At 40.7% G+C, this 17,243-nt stretch overlaps 1 protein-coding gene across 2 annotated transcripts in view; it reads left to right on the forward strand.

Annotated features, from left to right (window-relative positions):
• The window catches only part of CEP350 (centrosomal protein 350), a 126,273-nt gene that overhangs the window by 57,146 nt on the left and 51,884 nt on the right, over positions 1 to 17,243 (forward strand). For both annotated transcript variants that reach the window (XM_066624015.1, XM_066624016.1), the window contains exons 15-23: positions 1,241 to 1,430; positions 3,256 to 3,464; positions 3,584 to 3,747; positions 5,056 to 5,166; positions 5,819 to 5,959; positions 6,205 to 6,341; positions 12,797 to 12,916; positions 13,700 to 13,863; positions 17,042 to 17,235. In XM_066624015.1, coding sequence (XP_066480112.1) covers positions 1,241 to 1,430; positions 3,256 to 3,464; positions 3,584 to 3,747; positions 5,056 to 5,166; positions 5,819 to 5,959; positions 6,205 to 6,341; positions 12,797 to 12,916; positions 13,700 to 13,863; positions 17,042 to 17,235 — 1,430 coding nt within the window. The remainder of the gene's footprint in view (positions 1 to 1,240; positions 1,431 to 3,255; positions 3,465 to 3,583; positions 3,748 to 5,055; positions 5,167 to 5,818; positions 5,960 to 6,204; positions 6,342 to 12,796; positions 12,917 to 13,699; positions 13,864 to 17,041; positions 17,236 to 17,243) is intronic.

Here is a 17,243-nt window from a genome sequence, read left to right on the forward strand (position 1 = left end):
TACAGTTTTTTAAATTACATTTTTGCCCTTACTCCAGAACAGAATAAGGGGGGGGGGACCATATCCACAGATTCATCTGTGGATTGGGCCTGGGTTCCCCCAGCACACGCCCCACTGTGTGCACTCCATCTGGAGGTGAGGGATGACTTCTGGTTTCTCTGTGCAACCAAAAGTCACATTTTTCACGTTCAGAGCTCAGCCTGAGCCTGGCAGAGGGCAGGGAGAGTCAGAGGCCTGGCAGAGGCTCAGAAGCCCCTCTGGAGGTGAGGGGAGTGGAGCTCCTCTTGCCTCCAGAGGTGGGGGCGGCCCCTGGACTGCGGGGACGGATGTTCACCTGTATCTGCGATTTTGGCAATCCACAGAGGGTTCCTGGTGGATAAAGGGGCACACCTGTGTATTATTATACAGTATTTTTATACTGCCTTTCTCACTGACTCTCTCAATGAGTGGGACTTTCACTCTCAAGACTGTTCACATAGATAGACTATCAGCAAACTCCATTTTTTTACAAATGGAGTTTTTACAATTAATGTTCTATGAAAATTCTTAGAACTCATTTCCAGATGTCTCCCCTCATGGCCTGGTCATCATTCTTTTTGCTGACACATGCCATTGGAGCTTCCAGCAGGAACATGACAGCCTGGTATTATTCATTCAGCAGCTGAACTCCATACTCTTCCACCTCACAACTTTTCACAGTGATTCCTTGTCCTCTCACAGCCCGGTAATCAGCAGGAACAGCGACTCCTTGTGGCTCCATATTCTCACTACAGCTTATCAGCTGCGTTGGTCTGTCTTCAAAATCAGACCACATCTCCTATATGGTTCCTTTCCCTTGCCATTTATCCTTGCAGCAGTATAGGAGGTAGGATACTCTACCTGTGAGGTAAGAGGTAAGCTGAGAGAGTTACTGGCCGAAGATCATTCTAGGAGCTTCTAGACTCAAGCCTCCCTGATACACTGCTTTGTCTGTTATGTTGTGCTACTGCATTGCTGTTGTTTTTTTAAAAGCTATTTAAGTTCTGGTGTGGGGTAGGCATTTAAAGGGAACAATGGTATAATGATAGCCTAGTAGATTCATTGCCTGAATCTCTCCTGGCCTGCATCACTTACTTTGTGTGAACACTTTCTACATAGATTACAAAATGAAGAACTTGCAGCATAATTGTCATGTGAGGAAAAATGCATTACTTACTTTTTGTTTCTTTAATATTCCCTTTTGCCGCAATATATCTTACAGGGCTTGAATCTTTCAATGGAGTTTCAAATGTCTCTTTTCGGGAGGAAAACAAAACACTTTCAGGATCAGATCATGGATTACAACAGGCAAATAACTCCTTATCTAGAAATGGAGTATCTAATAGAGAGCAAGAGCAGAACCCAGATTCTGACAGCACTTTAGAGGAACTCTCTGGTCACTCCTTGATGAGGTAAAGTGAACCATTAACAGGATGACAGTAATGCATTATTAAGAATGTTTATATACTGCTCTTCAACCAAAAGGGTTCATTGTCACAGAGAAGTGCAAACTGCATTTTAGATAATATAAATGTCATGTACTCTTCAGCAATAGTAAATTATTGTTTTGGCAGCCCAATCCTAACCTGCGCTGGTACAGGCAGGCCGTTACGGCCCGTACTGTATCCAGCACAGGTTAGGAGGCAGCTGGAGGTCACATCAGGGTAAGGGGATAGTTTTCCCCTTACCCCCTGTCAAGTTCCAGCCTGCCGTATGGGGCTACTCAGATCTGTGCCAGCTGGCGCAAATCTGAGCAACCTATGTAAGGCTACAAGGCCCAGTAGTGGGGGTTAGGGTATGGTGTGTGCTGCTGCTGCCGATCCCACCCTCCACCTGGGCTCGATCCACCTCCCGTTCTTCCCTCCCCTTGCCCCAAAATGCCAACCTCTCCACCCCCAGAACAACCTCCTGTCACCTTCTCCCACCCCCTGTGCTGCCCAGTGCAAACTTAACCTGGCTAACCTGCACAGGATTCAGATGCAGCTCTGCCAAGCTAGCATAGGCCTTCATGCCAGCTTAACTTAATTTGGATTGCTCCCTCAGTGCGTAAGTGGGATGGCAACACACTTGTCATGTGTGTTACAGAATAATTTGCTACCAGGGCGGTATTTTCAAAGCTGGATGTTAAAGTACCATATTGGAGTCATATTTCTGTCTTTTCTCCATAGGGATCATAGAATTTTAGTGGAAAAGTGAGAATTGTTTTTGTTAAATCCTCCAGTGATGGAGCTATAATAAATAGATACAATAGATACAGATACAATGCGCACATGAAACTTGTTTTTTCATTGTCAATATCTTTCCATGGTAGTAAAACTGCGACTGTTAGCTGAAAGATGATCCAGGAACCCATACTTGTATTTAATACTGTAAATTGATGTCTTTTAACCTTGGACAGAGGCACTACAATAGTAAGGGATCACTTATTAAACTATGTTCAAAATAGGATTCAAATAGTGGCCAGTGTGGCCAATGTTGGAACCTGAGTTTACAACTGAAATACTACATGAAGTTATGTCCAAGATTGATTTCTGTTGCTATGTGAACCTCTTCATGAACTAATTTGTTTGAAAATGGTGTATATACATATTCTTAATAATAATAAACAAGAATTCTCTTTTAAGATCCCTTAAAGAGGAATTGGTTGTGGTGCTTTAGTAATTGGTTTTGAATCTGTATTAGAAATTGCTCTCAGAAAAAATGGCAAACTGTGGTATGTTACAAACCACATACAGGAACTTTTGACTTCCTCCCCTTTTGCACAGTGAAGAAGAGGAGAGGATGCAAACCCAAGGCTTTTCATGATTTGTGCACATAACAAAAGTTTGTTGTAATATCTGAACTGGGCAACTGCGTGAAATGACACTTTATTTAAAATATAAGATCTCCAAATTGTTATAGAATGTATTTTATATATTCGACACACTGGGGAGACACACCAAGGACAGACTAAACTTGCTCCCAGTGTGGAAGGGTTTGTCAATTGGCCTCTTCAGTCACACTAGACACTGTTCGAGAACCACTTTTCAGAGCACTTCTCCCGAGATTGAAGGATGCCAATGATGATATATATAATATTCTCAAATATTGCTATATATACCTGTGTGTACTGTTGCGGGAGAGGCATGATATTTTCAGATAGGTTTGTGGCTTTTGTTTGAATATCCTGTTTGCCAAGCTAAATGACTAGACTTGGTGGGATAAAAATTTTTTTGTCTGGTTTGTTTTTCTTGTTAGTCTTCCAGATAAAGTAAGATCGCCAAGAATTGTGGGCTCTCCACAATCCCCAAGCTTACAGAAACAATTGGACCCTATAGTAAATCTAGCTGAAAAAAACAGATCATCTTCAAGTTCTCCAGCAACTGCAGCTCCTGGATCCAAGCCAAATCTTGTCTTCTCTGATATGAATCTTGCAACCAGCAGAACTGGAGCAGGTGCTATGAATGGTGAGTGGGCAAAAAAAAGTTGTACAGAACACAACTACCCTTGCTTTTGTGTTTTTAAAAAATATAAGAAGCTTGATGCACCTGAATAGGTGGTTTAATATCCTGTACTTACCTTACAGGCTCCATGCGTTTCTCACCTGCTAGTCTGCAGCATCGTATGTCTGCAGAGCTCAACTACTTAAGTGCCCTTGAGGAGTCTGTACGGCAGATTTCTGATGTTGAACGAGTGCGCGGTATATCACTTGCACAGCAGGAAAGTGTTTCGCTGGCTCAAATCCTAAAGGTAATTAGTCAAGTTATCTTTTCTGTATGTATTGATCTTTGCATTCTCCTTGATGTATCTCAGCCAGAGAGTAGACCAGTTGTAGTGGGGCTGGGAAAATTTTCTCAAGAGAGAAGTAGAATAGATATTGGCTTATTTTTATTCAAGCCACAAAACTAGTAGGTGGATTTCTTATGAGAAGAGATTTTCTGTGAGGTGAACTATGTGACAATTAACATGTCATTGTTATCTAGGAGGTAACGTGATGCTAATTTGGAAATTCTTATCTTTGTTCTGAACAAGAGATTACTTTGCGCTCTACATTAAAAAGAAATAATAACCAAATTTTTCAGGTGAACTATAATTCAAATACCTTTCATCACTAATTGCAACGGTGGTGTTATCTTGATATGATCAGGGTGCAAATTGTGAACGGTGAAATATAGGCAGGAAGGTTACTTCGGCAACTTTTCATGAAACTATTAAGTACCAGTGGCATACCCAGGGGGGCAGGGGATGCATATGCACTAAATGCCAGGAATTTAGGTGCTTGCGGGGCACCGTGACCCATTCACCCTGCCTCTGGTTTTTTTTTTCACAGATAGAGCCGTGTTGACAGTGGCTGTGCTCTTGCAGCCACTGTAGGCATGGTTTTGTGCTGATCTGAGAGCTGCCCTTCTCCCCTCCCCTTCCTTTAAAGAGGAGAGGAGGGCGGCCCTCAGGCACAGTTGGGAACCATTCCTAGAGTGCAGGAGTGCAGCCACTCTACAAGTGGTTCCTAGCTGATCTGAGGGCCTTCCTCCTCTCTTCCCTTTTAAAGAAAGGGGAGGGAAGGAGGGCGGCCCTCAGAATGGCTGGGGAGCCACTCTGGCCAGAAGCAGCATGCGTCTCCTCCAATTTTAGAGGAGGCGTGCGCTGCTTCATGCTCCGAAGGAGCCACTCACGCTGCTTCTAGTGGTGTGGAAGGCTCCGTTGGAGCTTTTTCGCACCTCTGGAAAGCGCCCAGGAGGCGGATGGCACTCACCTCCTGGGTGCCTTCCAGAAGTATGAAAAAACTCCAAAGGAGCCTTCCACACAGCTAGGAGTGGTGCAAATGGCTCCTATGGAATCTGGACTGCCTCCTCCCTACCCCCTTTTTTCAAAGGGGGGATGGAGGAGGCAGTGAGCCAGAGGTAATTGCAGTGACAACGACACTGCTGCAATTACTTCCAGGTCGGGAGTGGTGAGTGGGTAAGTGGTCCTGGCGGGAAAACCACCAGGACTCCCACTGCTAAGTACTGATGAAATGTGTTTGGGAATGACTGAGGGATTAATTGCCTTCGTTTCTAGGCACAGCAACAGCAACATGAGCGGGACCTGGCTCTTCTGAAGCTCAAAGCAGAGCATGAGGCTTTGGAAAGTCAGAGGCAGTTGGAAGAAGCAAGACAGAAGGCAGCTCAGGTAATGTGGCCTTTGAGACATGTGTAGAATATGAAGCTAAACTCTGCTCTACTCTCCTGAGGCAATTGAAGTAAAAGGATGCTTATGTGAGGCTTCAGATGTTAAGCATGGGAATATTTTATTGGGCGTTCTGAAGATTTTGACATGCTTCCGTAAGGAAATTTACCCATGCAAGATTCTGCCCTGGTTTCTCTGACATTTTAAAGAGATTGGTTTGTATCACATTGGGGAGCAGAATATCTGATTGGGGATAAAATTGGCTGTTTAATAGGTTTATTCTTTCTCTATAATGTGCTCCACCAATTTAAGTGAGCCATCTTGTAAAAACTTGTAATCAACTTCATGAAACTACTGATGAAAATGTTTTATTTCTTATATATAAAATTGATTGAAAGTACTTCTAAATGTAATTGATTTTAAATCAACAAAAATGTCACTTAAAATGCTTATAGAACAGGTTATTTTTAGTGTGGTATCCTCTCCTTGCCTCTGTTGTGTTTTTTTTTTGCTGTGTCCTTTAAGGATGTGGATAGGTTTCTTTCCTGCCTTGTGCAAGGGCTTGCACTCCTACCTTCAGATTCCTCAGATCCAGGCAATGCTGCAGTATAAATGGAAGCAGATAATTTTTTTAAAACCACAAAACTTTTTATAGGCCCATGCAGAATCACTGCAGCAGCTTGTACAGTCACGGCAGGAAGCAGTGGAGGCTCTTCAGGAAACAACATGCAAGATAGCAGCTCAGCAGGCAGAGGCAGCTCTGATCACCACAGATGCTGCTCGCCAGATCCGTGAGGTGAGATTCTGCTGTGAAATCTTTGACAAGCATACCCTGTAAAATGACTCCAGATAGCTTGTTTACTCTTATGCTTTTCAACAGTGAGGAACCTTCTGCTCATTGCTTTCGTATCTAAGACAAAAACAACTCATGGAGGATGGAATTTAAAAAAAAATTAATATTTCCATAAATTAGCATTTGATTAGTCCTAGCAAGTTGGAAAGTAGTTTGAAATCTATTTTTCACTTTGCTCTTTTATTTAGATGACAGAACTTGCACGTGCCCAGATCTCTGATGTTGTGAGTGCTCCTACAGCTCCAATTACAACACTGTTTGACCAAGAGCGGAAGCACCATTCAGTGTTCATAAAGCAATTAAAAGTTCACACCGATATAATCAGGTATTTTTAAATAATATTTTAGATCTAGAGTGGAATATGGAGTGCCATTTTTTTGTAAAAGGAATTTCTAAGAAAAAGTTAATGTGTGTGTATAACTCCAGATTTGCTTGCTAGCTCCCTTGATTGACTGATTGTAGGCTTCAGGGAAGACTTCACACACTTCCCAGCTTTAATCTGCTCCTTAAGAACATAAGAAGAGCCCTGCTGGATCAGGCCTGCAGCCCATGTAGTCCAGCTTTCTGTATCTCACAGTGGCCCACCAGATGCCTCAGGGAGCACACAAGATACTTGCATCTCGCTACCACTCCATTGCATCTGGGATTCTATTTACCCTCACACACCCCCAACAAAGACATCAAACTGCACTTGGGTTTAACTTGGGCCACTTTATTAAACACAAGTAACCAATTTTTAAAGCATGAAACCTACTGAAAACACCATCCCTCTCTCGCCAGTGTGGGGAAGGCGAAGAAACTGCCATCTACGGCCAAGTTGGATGACAGAAAAAATTCCTACCCGACTTTCATGATGAGTGACCAGCTAAATCTCAGACTGTACATACCCATCATAGTTTGTAACCTGTGACAGAGTTTTCTTCCAGAAATCTGTCCAATCCCCCTTTAAAGGCATCTAGACCAGACACTATCACCACATCCTGCAGCAATGAGTTCCACAGACTAATAACACGCTGGGTAAAGAAATATTTTCTTTTGTCTGTTCTTACACTCCCAACACTCAATTTTATTGAATGTCCCCTAGTATTGGTGTTTTGTGAGAGGTAAAAGAGCATCCCTCTATCCACTCTATCTATGCCATGCATAATTTTGTATTTCTCAGTCATGTTGCCCTCGAGTGCCTCTTTTCTAGACTGAAGAGCCTCAAATGCTGTAGCCTTTCCTCATAAGGGAGGTGCCCCAGCCCAGAAATCATTTTAGCTGCTCTCTTTTGCACCTTTTCTAGTTTCCCTATTTTGTCCTTTTTTGTTTCCCTATTTTGTCCCTATTTTGTCCTATTTCTAGTTTGTCCTTTTTAAGATGTGATGACCAGAACTGTATACAGTACTCGAGGTGTGGCTTTACCATTGATTAGTACAACATAATTATTAGTTGCTTTATTCTCAATCCCCTTTTAAACTGTTCCTAGCAGGGAATTGACCTCCTTCTCTGCTGCTACACATTGGGTCGACATTGCATTGAGCTGTCCACTAGCACCCCAATATCTCTCTTCTGAGCTGTCACAGTCAGCTCAGAACCCATTAGCCTCTATGTGAAGTTTTCATTCTTTGCCCCAGTGTGCATAACTTTACACTTACTTACATTGAAAAACAGCTGCCATTTTGCTGCTCATTCTCCCAGTGTGGAGAGATCCTTCTGGAGCTCTTCATAATCCCTTCTGGTCTTCACCACTCAGTACAGTTTAGTGTCGTTCACAAACTTGATCACCTCACTGCTTAACCCTGTCTCCAGGTCATTTATGAACAGGTTGAAAAGCACCGGTCCCAGGACACATTCCTGGGGCACACCGCTTTTCACCTCTCTCCATTATGAAAACAGCCTATTGACACCCCCTCTCTGTTTCCTGGTCCTCAACCAGTTCCTAATCCAGGAAAGTACCTGCCTTCTAATTCCATAACTGTGAAGTTTTTTCAACAGCCTTTGGTGAGGCTTGTGAATGCCTTGTGAATATCATATATTGATATTCATCAATGCCTTGTGAATATCCAGAAATATAATATCCACAGGTTCTTCCACATCTACACCCCTGTTGACCTTTTCAAACAATTCTGAAAGTTTTGTGAGGCAATAATTACCAGTACAGAAGCCATGCTGGTTCTCTCTCAGCATAGCTTGTTCTTCTATGTGTTTTAAGATTTTATCTTTAATGAAGCTTTCTAGCATATTACCTGGAACAGATGTTAGACTAACTGGCCTGTAGTTTCTCAGGTTCGCTCTCCTTCCTTTTTTAAAGATTTGTGTGACATTTGCTATTCTCCAATCCTCTGGCACCGTGGCCATTTTAAGGGACAAGTTGCATATTATAGTTAAAAGATCAGCAATTTCTTTGTTCAGTACCTTAATAATTCTTGAGTGGATGCCATCTTGGCCCGGAGACTTATTGATCTTTAATTTATCAATTAGGTCTAAATCATCTTCTATCTGACTTAATTCCTTGGTCAGGAGGGACCATTCAGGCAGCAGTAGCTGGCTGAGGGCTTCTGCCGTGGAGATGGATGCAAAGAACTCATTTAATTTCTCTGCTATCTCCAAATCGCCTTTTATCTCTCATTTTCCTCCCTCACCGTCCAGCAGCCCAACTACCTCCATGGAAGGTTTCCTACTAACATACTTGAAGAAGCTTTTGTTATTCCCCTTTATATTGCTGGTCATGTATTCCTCAAAGTCTTCCTTGCCTTTCTGTATCACCTTCTTACATTTCATTTGCCACAGTTCGTTCCTTTTTATTCTCCTCATTAGGGCAAAACTTCCATTTATGGAAGGAAGCTTCCTTGCCTTTTACAGCCTCAATAACTGTCGAGCCTTTCTTCCTTTGCAGTATACCGCTGGGCCTCTATTATCATTGTTTTATATGAGTCCCTTGAGTCCCTTCGGGGAGAAAGGCGGGGTAGAAATAAAGTTATTATTATTATTATTATTATTATTATTATTATTATTATTATTATTATTTTAAACAGCCTCCACACACTCTGAAGAGATTGGACTCTTTTTCCCTCCAACTTCTTTTCAATTAGCCTCCTCATTTGAGGGAAGTCCGCCATTTGGAGGTCAAGGGTTTTTGTGTCAGATTTGCTTGTCACTCTTTTCCCAACATGCATAGTTAACAGATCACAGTATGGTAACTGCTCAGTAACATTTACATCCTTAACAAGGTCCTGAGTACCACACAATATTAAATCCAGAGCCACCTGTCCTCGGGCAGGCTTCATGACTAGCTGCAAGGCACTGTCATTTAGCATGTCAAGAAATCCAGTCTCTTTTTCATGACCAGAGAGCCAATTGACCCAGTTGATATGAGAATAATTGAAGACCCTCATGATTACCACCCTCTCCCTCTTCGATGCTTCCCCAATTTGTTTCCTCATTTTGTATGTCCCCTTCAGGTTTTTGATCCGGAGGATGATAGCACACCCCCACTATTACATCGCTCCTTGGGCCTGGTAGTTTAACCCACAGTGATTCTAGGGTGGAGGTGGTTGCATCTTCAATCTCACCCACTGAATCTGCTAGATTCTACCCTGTCTTTGACATAGATAGCCACCTCACCTCCAACATGCCCCACTCTGTCACTATATCCTGGGTTGCTGTATCCCACTGGTTCGCCACATTCCACCAGGTTTCTGTTATGCCCACTATATCAATGTTTTCCCTAACCACCAAACATTCTGGTTCTTCCATCTTTGCTTGGAGACTGGGTATTTACATAAATGCATTTGTATACGGCAGGGGTGCTCATACTTTTTTGGCTCGAGAGCTACTTTGAAACCCAGCAAGGCCCGGAGATCTACCAGAGTTTTTTTTACAATGTTCGCGCCATCATAACGTATAACATTTATGTGTACAATGTATGTTGGTGTACCTTGAGCCCCACTGAGTATAACAGGACTTACTCCTGAGTAGACATGCCTAGGATTAGGCTGTGAGGCTACAATCCTAGCCACACTTACCTGGGAGTAGGCCCCATTGAGTACAATGGGCCTTACTCCCGGCGTTTCCTCCCAGGGGCACCTGAACCAGTACTAATTCCTGCTTTTTCATTTTCTTGTTGTTCTCTTACCTCCCCCATCCTCATCGCTTAGGGATGAGAAGTCCTGAACCGTACGCCTGTCAGCTTTTTCCCAGGGTCAGTTTAAAAGCTGCTCTGCCACCTTTTTATGTTACGTGCCAGCAGTCTGTTTCCATTTTGGTTCAAGTGAAGCCTGTCCCTCTTGTACAGGCCTGGCTTGTCCCAAAACATTCCCCAGTCCCTAACAAACCTAAATGCCTCCTTCTGACACAACCGTCTCATCCACCCATTGAGACCCTAAGCTCTGCCTGCTTAGCTGGCCCTGCGTGTGGAACAGGTAGCACTTCCGAAAATGTTACCTTTGGGGTAGCATTGAGGGGCATTGAGATTCCTACCTATCAGGCTAAATTTGGCCTCCAAGACTTCTTGGATACCTTTCCCACATCATTGGTGTCAGCATATACCACAACCGCTGACTTCAACCAGCAGTCTATACCAGCTTGTCTAGATTTCCTTCTGCTTATGGCTTTGATGGGAAGGGGATCTTGGGTAAAGCCGAATAATGGGGATCTTGGGTTAAAGCCAATAGACAGGAGTTAATGTTAGCTCCCTCCCACTACTGTTATCTTTTCTGAACTGCTGGAGTTGAACACCGAAACATAATAATAATAAATATTATACCACTTTTAAAAAAGGAGTTCACAAAGTTGTTTACGTAACTAGTTAGAGCGTGCTTGCCTGCCAGATCAGAACAATGTCTTCCAATCCATTTTTCAGGAAATGTCACAAGTATTCATTCTGTTTGGGAAGGGGAATATCTGGCTAATATGTTATTGGCCCACTGGAGTGGCTCATGGCAGCAATCCTCACTGCCATGAGCCACTCGTAGACCTCTGCAATTGATAGAAAGGCCTATGAGGCCTCTCTCATAGACCCTGCAATTGATAGAAAGTAAGCCTACTTCAGGACACAAAGCTAAATTTTGTAGAAAACAGAGCTAAGTAAATGAGCAGGAAAATGTATGTTCGGTAGTATTTAATTAGTTGTTTTTCATTCATTTCACCAGCTTATCTTGGAGGGTTATTGTTCTTCAGCTACCTTTAACCCTCAGCTGATGTCAAGATTTGCTATATTATTGTGGTACCAGTTAAATGTACTCCCAGGAAAGCCATAAAAATAAATACTCCCATCAGATTGTATTAACCATGAAATTGTTTGCAAGCTAACAAAAAATAAACAGGTCGCTGAAAATTTTAATTTTCAGGAAACAATATAGTTGAATATAAGTCTTTGGGGTCAGTAACACCCCATAGTGTAAATTATAAGAGCAGAGTGCAGGGTCTCAGTGATCCACAGTTTTTAAAATCTAAAACACATTGTACCATTAACCTGAAAGATACAGTTTACTATTCTAATGCCAAAGAAGTTTCTCTCATAGAAACTTGCCAATTTGCCTATTTTTCTTCACTCTTTTTGCTAGTCAGAAGCTGCTGGAAATAAACTGGCTTTTTCCTTCATCAGAAGCAAAAGAAAATAGTCAACCATTCAGCAAATTAACTAACCTTTACAGTGTGAAGGGCAATGGCATCTCTTACTTCTACAAAAAAATGTATGTAATTTAGGGCGCAATCCTAACCCCTTATGTCAGTGCTTTCCAGTGCATGCCAATGGGACATGTGTGCATCCTGCAGTTGGGTGTCACTCACGGAGGCCTCCTCAAAGTAAGGGAATGTTTGTTCCCTTACCTCAGAGCTGCATTACCTTTATGTCAGTGCAGGAAAGCACCGACATAAGGCGTTAGGATTGCGCCCTTAAGGTGTGATTAATTCTTTCCCACCACTTAGTTAAAGCTGCATTGTTCTGGACTAGCTGATTTCAAAGATGCTTAATGAAAACCTTCAAAGTTGCATTTTGGAGTGATTCTTCTGTAGAGTAAAATTATTCAAAGGTCCTTGCTTGAAAGGTGTCCATTTAATCTGGCCATATGCAGCTTGGAGGTTTCTATAGGTTTCTCACAAGCTTGGCGGTTTCTTGCAAAATTTGCAGATGTGATAAAATGCAGTTCATGCTGAAAAATGCTTTCTAATCCAGCTTCTGAACTCTGCAAATAACTATGATTAAAAAAATTTATTAGGAAAGTTTTCACAAAAAAATTAAATTCTGATTTATAAATGGGTTTTATAGACCTAAGGAGTACTGAATTTCTAGAACTATTGCTTGTTCAGGAAAGTGCCTGTTTTTACAACACAGACAACATTGTATCAATACCTTCTCTACTTTTTTTTTCTCACTAGAAATGAAAATAACACATTCTGGTCTAGTATCTATAGATGTAAAGAGTAACTAAAACATTAAACAGTGTTTTGTGGGGTCAACTTGACCCCCTAGCACCTTACATCATCATTTTTCAGTTTTCTTAGTCATTCTGATATGGGAAGAGATGACCCCCAATCCTCCTGCAAGAATATACGCAAACATTTTTCACTAGATTTTGGAGGGGAGGCCCTGAAATACCATATGGTCATTCAAACTTTGTCATAGTTGTGGAATACCTGATTTGTGGAATGTATAAGACTTACATATAGTTTTATAAATATTTTTCAGCATGGAGGGAAGGGTAGATAAGATGCTGTTTTATGACACAGCTTAAATCAATCAACTGAAATACATTCTGATTTCAGTAATATTGAGATTTGCTTGGTTTTCTTTAATAGGAAAGCAGAATCAATTTCTCCTTCACAAAATAAAGAGGAGACAAATGACTCAAAGCGCCATTACTCTCCCTCATTTGACAGTTATTCAGAATCATCAAGATCAAAGGCACATGATCAGAGGTGAGAAGCAAGATGTATTTAGTCACTAAAAGTGATAAAAACAGCACATGAAGCCTGTGGGCTGTACTTACTGCAAGATACATCAGTTAATTTTTAAATAGCCTTTTCTTTAACTTGATGAAATGCATTTCTATTTTTCTCCTTCATTTGCACATGCGCTCTCTCTCTCTCTCTCTCTCTCTGCAAAATCAAAGCCAGCTTCGAATAATCTTTTACTGTTTCTCAAACTGTGGGTTGGGAACCAATAGGTGGGTGACGAGTCAATTTCAGATGGGTCCCCATTCATTTCAATCTTTTCCTTTTAATATATTAGACTTGATGCTACCATGGTATGTGACTGCATTTGGGGAAATGTTACAACTCTGTACTTTCAACAGGCTACTATGTATATGCTTTTAACAATGATAGTAAATGGAGCTTATTCCTGGGTAAGTGTGGGTAAGATTGCAGCCTAGGATTGTTAAAAATTTTCCTGCTTGATGATGTCACTTACGGTCATGAGATCACTTCTGGTGGGTCCTGACAGATTCTCATTCTAAAGAAGTGGGTGCTAGTGCTAAACATCTAAGAACCGCTGTCCTTTTTGACATGGATAAAGTGAAGATTTTATTGTAGCTCTTGAGGGGAGAGAGCAAACAGAGCTGTCAGAATTGTGGAATAGTGTAGGGTTGGTATAAAAATAGATGTGTATTTTCATTAGTCTGACTCCTGCTGCAGTTTAGGCTTTTATAACCCTGCTCCAATATTCACTTATGTGCTTTTATTATTGTTTTTATAAAACAGTAGCAGCAGCAGTCGCCAGGAGAGTCCATCTGTTCCATCTTCCAAGGAAACTAAGAAACTGTCCCGTCGTGAAAAATCAACCAGCTCCATTGAAGAGGAGGTTCCTACAGTTATGAATGATTGCCTGCAGAGTAATAGTATTCCATTGATTCCTGATGAGAGAGGTTAGTACTTAGATGAACCTTTTTTTAATATAACATTTCATTATGTTACACAGTACAAAACAAATAGCTCATTGAAAACTTCAATCAAAAGACGTCTTATAGAAGTAGATCAAACAAAAACCTCATCTTCCTGTATGTGATATCTCATTAACTAGTAAACATCCAGGTTATAAGTATTGCATTGATAATAATAATAAAAAATAATAAAACTTTATTTTTATCCCGCCCTTCTCCCTAACGGGACCCAGGGCGGCTACCAGTGAACTGAAACCAGTGAACCCTGTATTGAAAAAATAGAAGTAATTACAAATTACTAAGGCTCATTAGTAGATATTATCTAAGTATGATTTTTCTTAAAGGGAAGTCAGTAAAGAGTTTTATGGATAATTGGAAACCATTCATGGACTTCCTGCACGTGAAGGGGAAAATGGGTTTAATGAATCATGGATTCAATGAGTAGATAATTGATTTATACAGCAGATACTCACCTGTAGGTCGAGAAATTTCTGCAAATAAATCAAGCTGAGATTATCACCTCACCTTATCTCTGAGTTCACTCAGGAGTTTGCTTTCCCAGTAAGTCTTTGCACCAGAGAAGCAAGGCAAAGATCATTAGAGGGCTGTTAATCTCCATGGTAACATCCAGGGAAACTCCAGCCAAAGTTAAACTATTATTCTTTGGGAGAAAAGGATTAACTGAGAAAAGGCTTCAACTGAAATCAAGCAAACCTCATTCCATTTTGCAAATGCTGCTGCAGCCTCGTTCCATGTTGCAAATGCTTGCATTTTGCAGAGGTCTGTTTTTTTAAACATCAGGATGTAATCCTCGTTTCCATTTGAGACAAAGTCCCAGGCTACAATTCAGTGCATCATTACTTAAGAATAACACCCATGGAAAGCAATGGGTCTTTTTCTTAGTAAATAGGGTTGCTACTATGTGCAGCTGCACTTGATCAGTCATTCCTTGTTGCTTATGTCTCTGCTGTGAATTGAATTGCATACTTCCAGTTATGTGTTGTAAGTTGTATGTTATATGTAGAGCCTCTGGCTTAAAACACCAGTCACCTTAAAGAAGGATTTGATTAATGGTTCTCCTGCGGTGGTTTCCAACCTTTTCACTTTCATACCCCTTGGCAGCCCATTTCCATAAACTGCACCCCTCATATTAGCTAAATGTTTGTAATTAATATTAGTAATATAAGCCCTCATCTTCTATATGAAAACCCATACTTCATGTATTCCTCACCCCCCCCCCAAGTTTAACCCCCAACTTACCCAAGGGTTACAGAACATTCCATGATTTTTAACTCAAAATCTTATCTGTGAGATCAACTTATAGATGAGTGCGGTTAATGCATTTTTAGGCAGAAACTAAACAAAAAATTTTTTGTCTTAGAAATAATCTTTTCTTTAAGATATGATAACTAATATGTTACATGATTTAGTAGAACAAAGAAAGTTAGATTGAGAACTCTGCACTTGCCTCACAACTTTTAATATCTGCTTTTGTTTTTATTTGAATTCCTATTATTTCTGTTTCAAATTTTCTGTGTTTGTATTTGGTTTTGTTTGTGTGTTTGTTTGTTTTTGTTGTTTTTCTGGTTTAAAATAAAATGAAAAATAAATAAATATCTGAGGAACTTTTTCTTTGCAGGATCAAAAGAATAACTTCCAATCTTGCATAAATGATTGGATTGTGTTTAAATTATCAATTTGAAATTAAATTATAGCTGATACCTAATCAATTTTGTGATTAATGGCCAAAGTTTTTGACGCCATTAAACTAGAGGTTGAATTTTACTTTATTTCTAATTTTTATTTAAAATATTTGTACCCCATATTTTCTCTCCTGTTAGGGAGGATATTCATGGTAGCTTATAATAACCTTAAAACAGCAGTATGATAGCAGAAAACCAAATCCAATTAACATAAACAATAAAACACAACGCAGTAAACACAACATGGCAACATAGAACAAACAGAACCAAAGCAGTACAGCAAAACTAAAGTAGCTCCCTAATGCTAAAGAAAATAAATGAATCTTTGACTATTTTGCTATTTGAGCTGCTCTACGCATATGAACCACTGACTTAATATTAGTATAGCACCTTGGTAACATTCTGAAGGATCATTTTGAAGATAAAACAATGTTTTCTTCTAAAATATTTGGAATTTCCCACCAAGCCAGAATGATTTCATTCCTTTACAGAATTGCTAGACATTTGTGTGCACCCCCATCACATTTTTATTCTTTAAATATCTTTCTTTTTCTCAAATGGTTGTCTAACCCATCATAGTTTGAATATAGGTTCACTAACAAGATGGATTATTGTCTAAATTAATGTGCAGTCACATATCATGTGTTACAGAGTATCATGATCCCAACCTTGAAAAGCAGCCTACCAAATCAGGAGGGCCAGTGATGAAAGCTGTGGAGGCGCTAGATAAAGGCTCTGGGCGAGAACCTAAGCAAGGTAGCCAGGAGCCCCTTGAGCTGTACTGGGACGTCCCAAAGACAGCATATCTTAATCAGATTACCCTGAGGGGCCTCCTTTCCCTGGTATGCATTCACCTAGCACAGGCAATACACCAGGAATGCTTTGGCAAAGTGGTGACCTATCTATACCTCCCAAAGACAGCATATCCTAACCAGATTACCCTGAGGGGCCAACTCCCTCCTTTCCCTGGTATGCATTCACCTAGCACAAGCAATGCACCAGCAATGTGTTGGCAAAGTGGTGACCTATCTATACTCCAAACCCTTCAAGGTTTTGTGCTTCTTAGGAAGAAGGTGAAACTTGCGGGGAGAGTGTAGTCTGGCCATTAGAGGTATTTCAGGCCTCAGTTGAGCTCTAGGCCTTGTCAGAGCAAGTTGTCAGTTTGATGCTTTCCAAAGACTTCTGTGCCCACCTGCAAAAGGTGCAGATTTATTTTTGTCCCCTACACAGAGTTCCTGTTGTATATGGACTATCTATATTATAGCAATGCACATTTTTCTAATATAATATAATTTATACTCACATTTGCAATCTTGTTCATTTTTAAGACTCTTTCATGTATGATCCATATTTAATTCATGTCTTGCATCTTTGGAAGAAAACCTACTTCATGGTTTTACATATTCTATAATAAAAACTTTTCCTTGAGAACAAATCTAATGTTGTGCCTTCATCTACAGACTCAACATCAGTTGCAACTGAATATTCTCTGAAATTTGATGAGTCCATGACAGAGGATGAAATTGAAGAAAAGTCCTTCCGTTCTTTGTTACCTTCTGAGAGTCACCGTCGGATCAATTTGAAGAAACGAGATCACCGAGATTACTCTGATGAGGAAGCTTCTCCTGCTAAGACTACCTTATCTCCGGTGAAGGCAAGTTT

Source organism: Tiliqua scincoides, chromosome 4 (genome assembly GCF_035046505.1).
Source record: "Tiliqua scincoides isolate rTilSci1 chromosome 4, rTilSci1.hap2, whole genome shotgun sequence".
NCBI classification, from domain to species: domain Eukaryota; kingdom Metazoa; phylum Chordata; class Lepidosauria; order Squamata; family Scincidae; genus Tiliqua; species Tiliqua scincoides.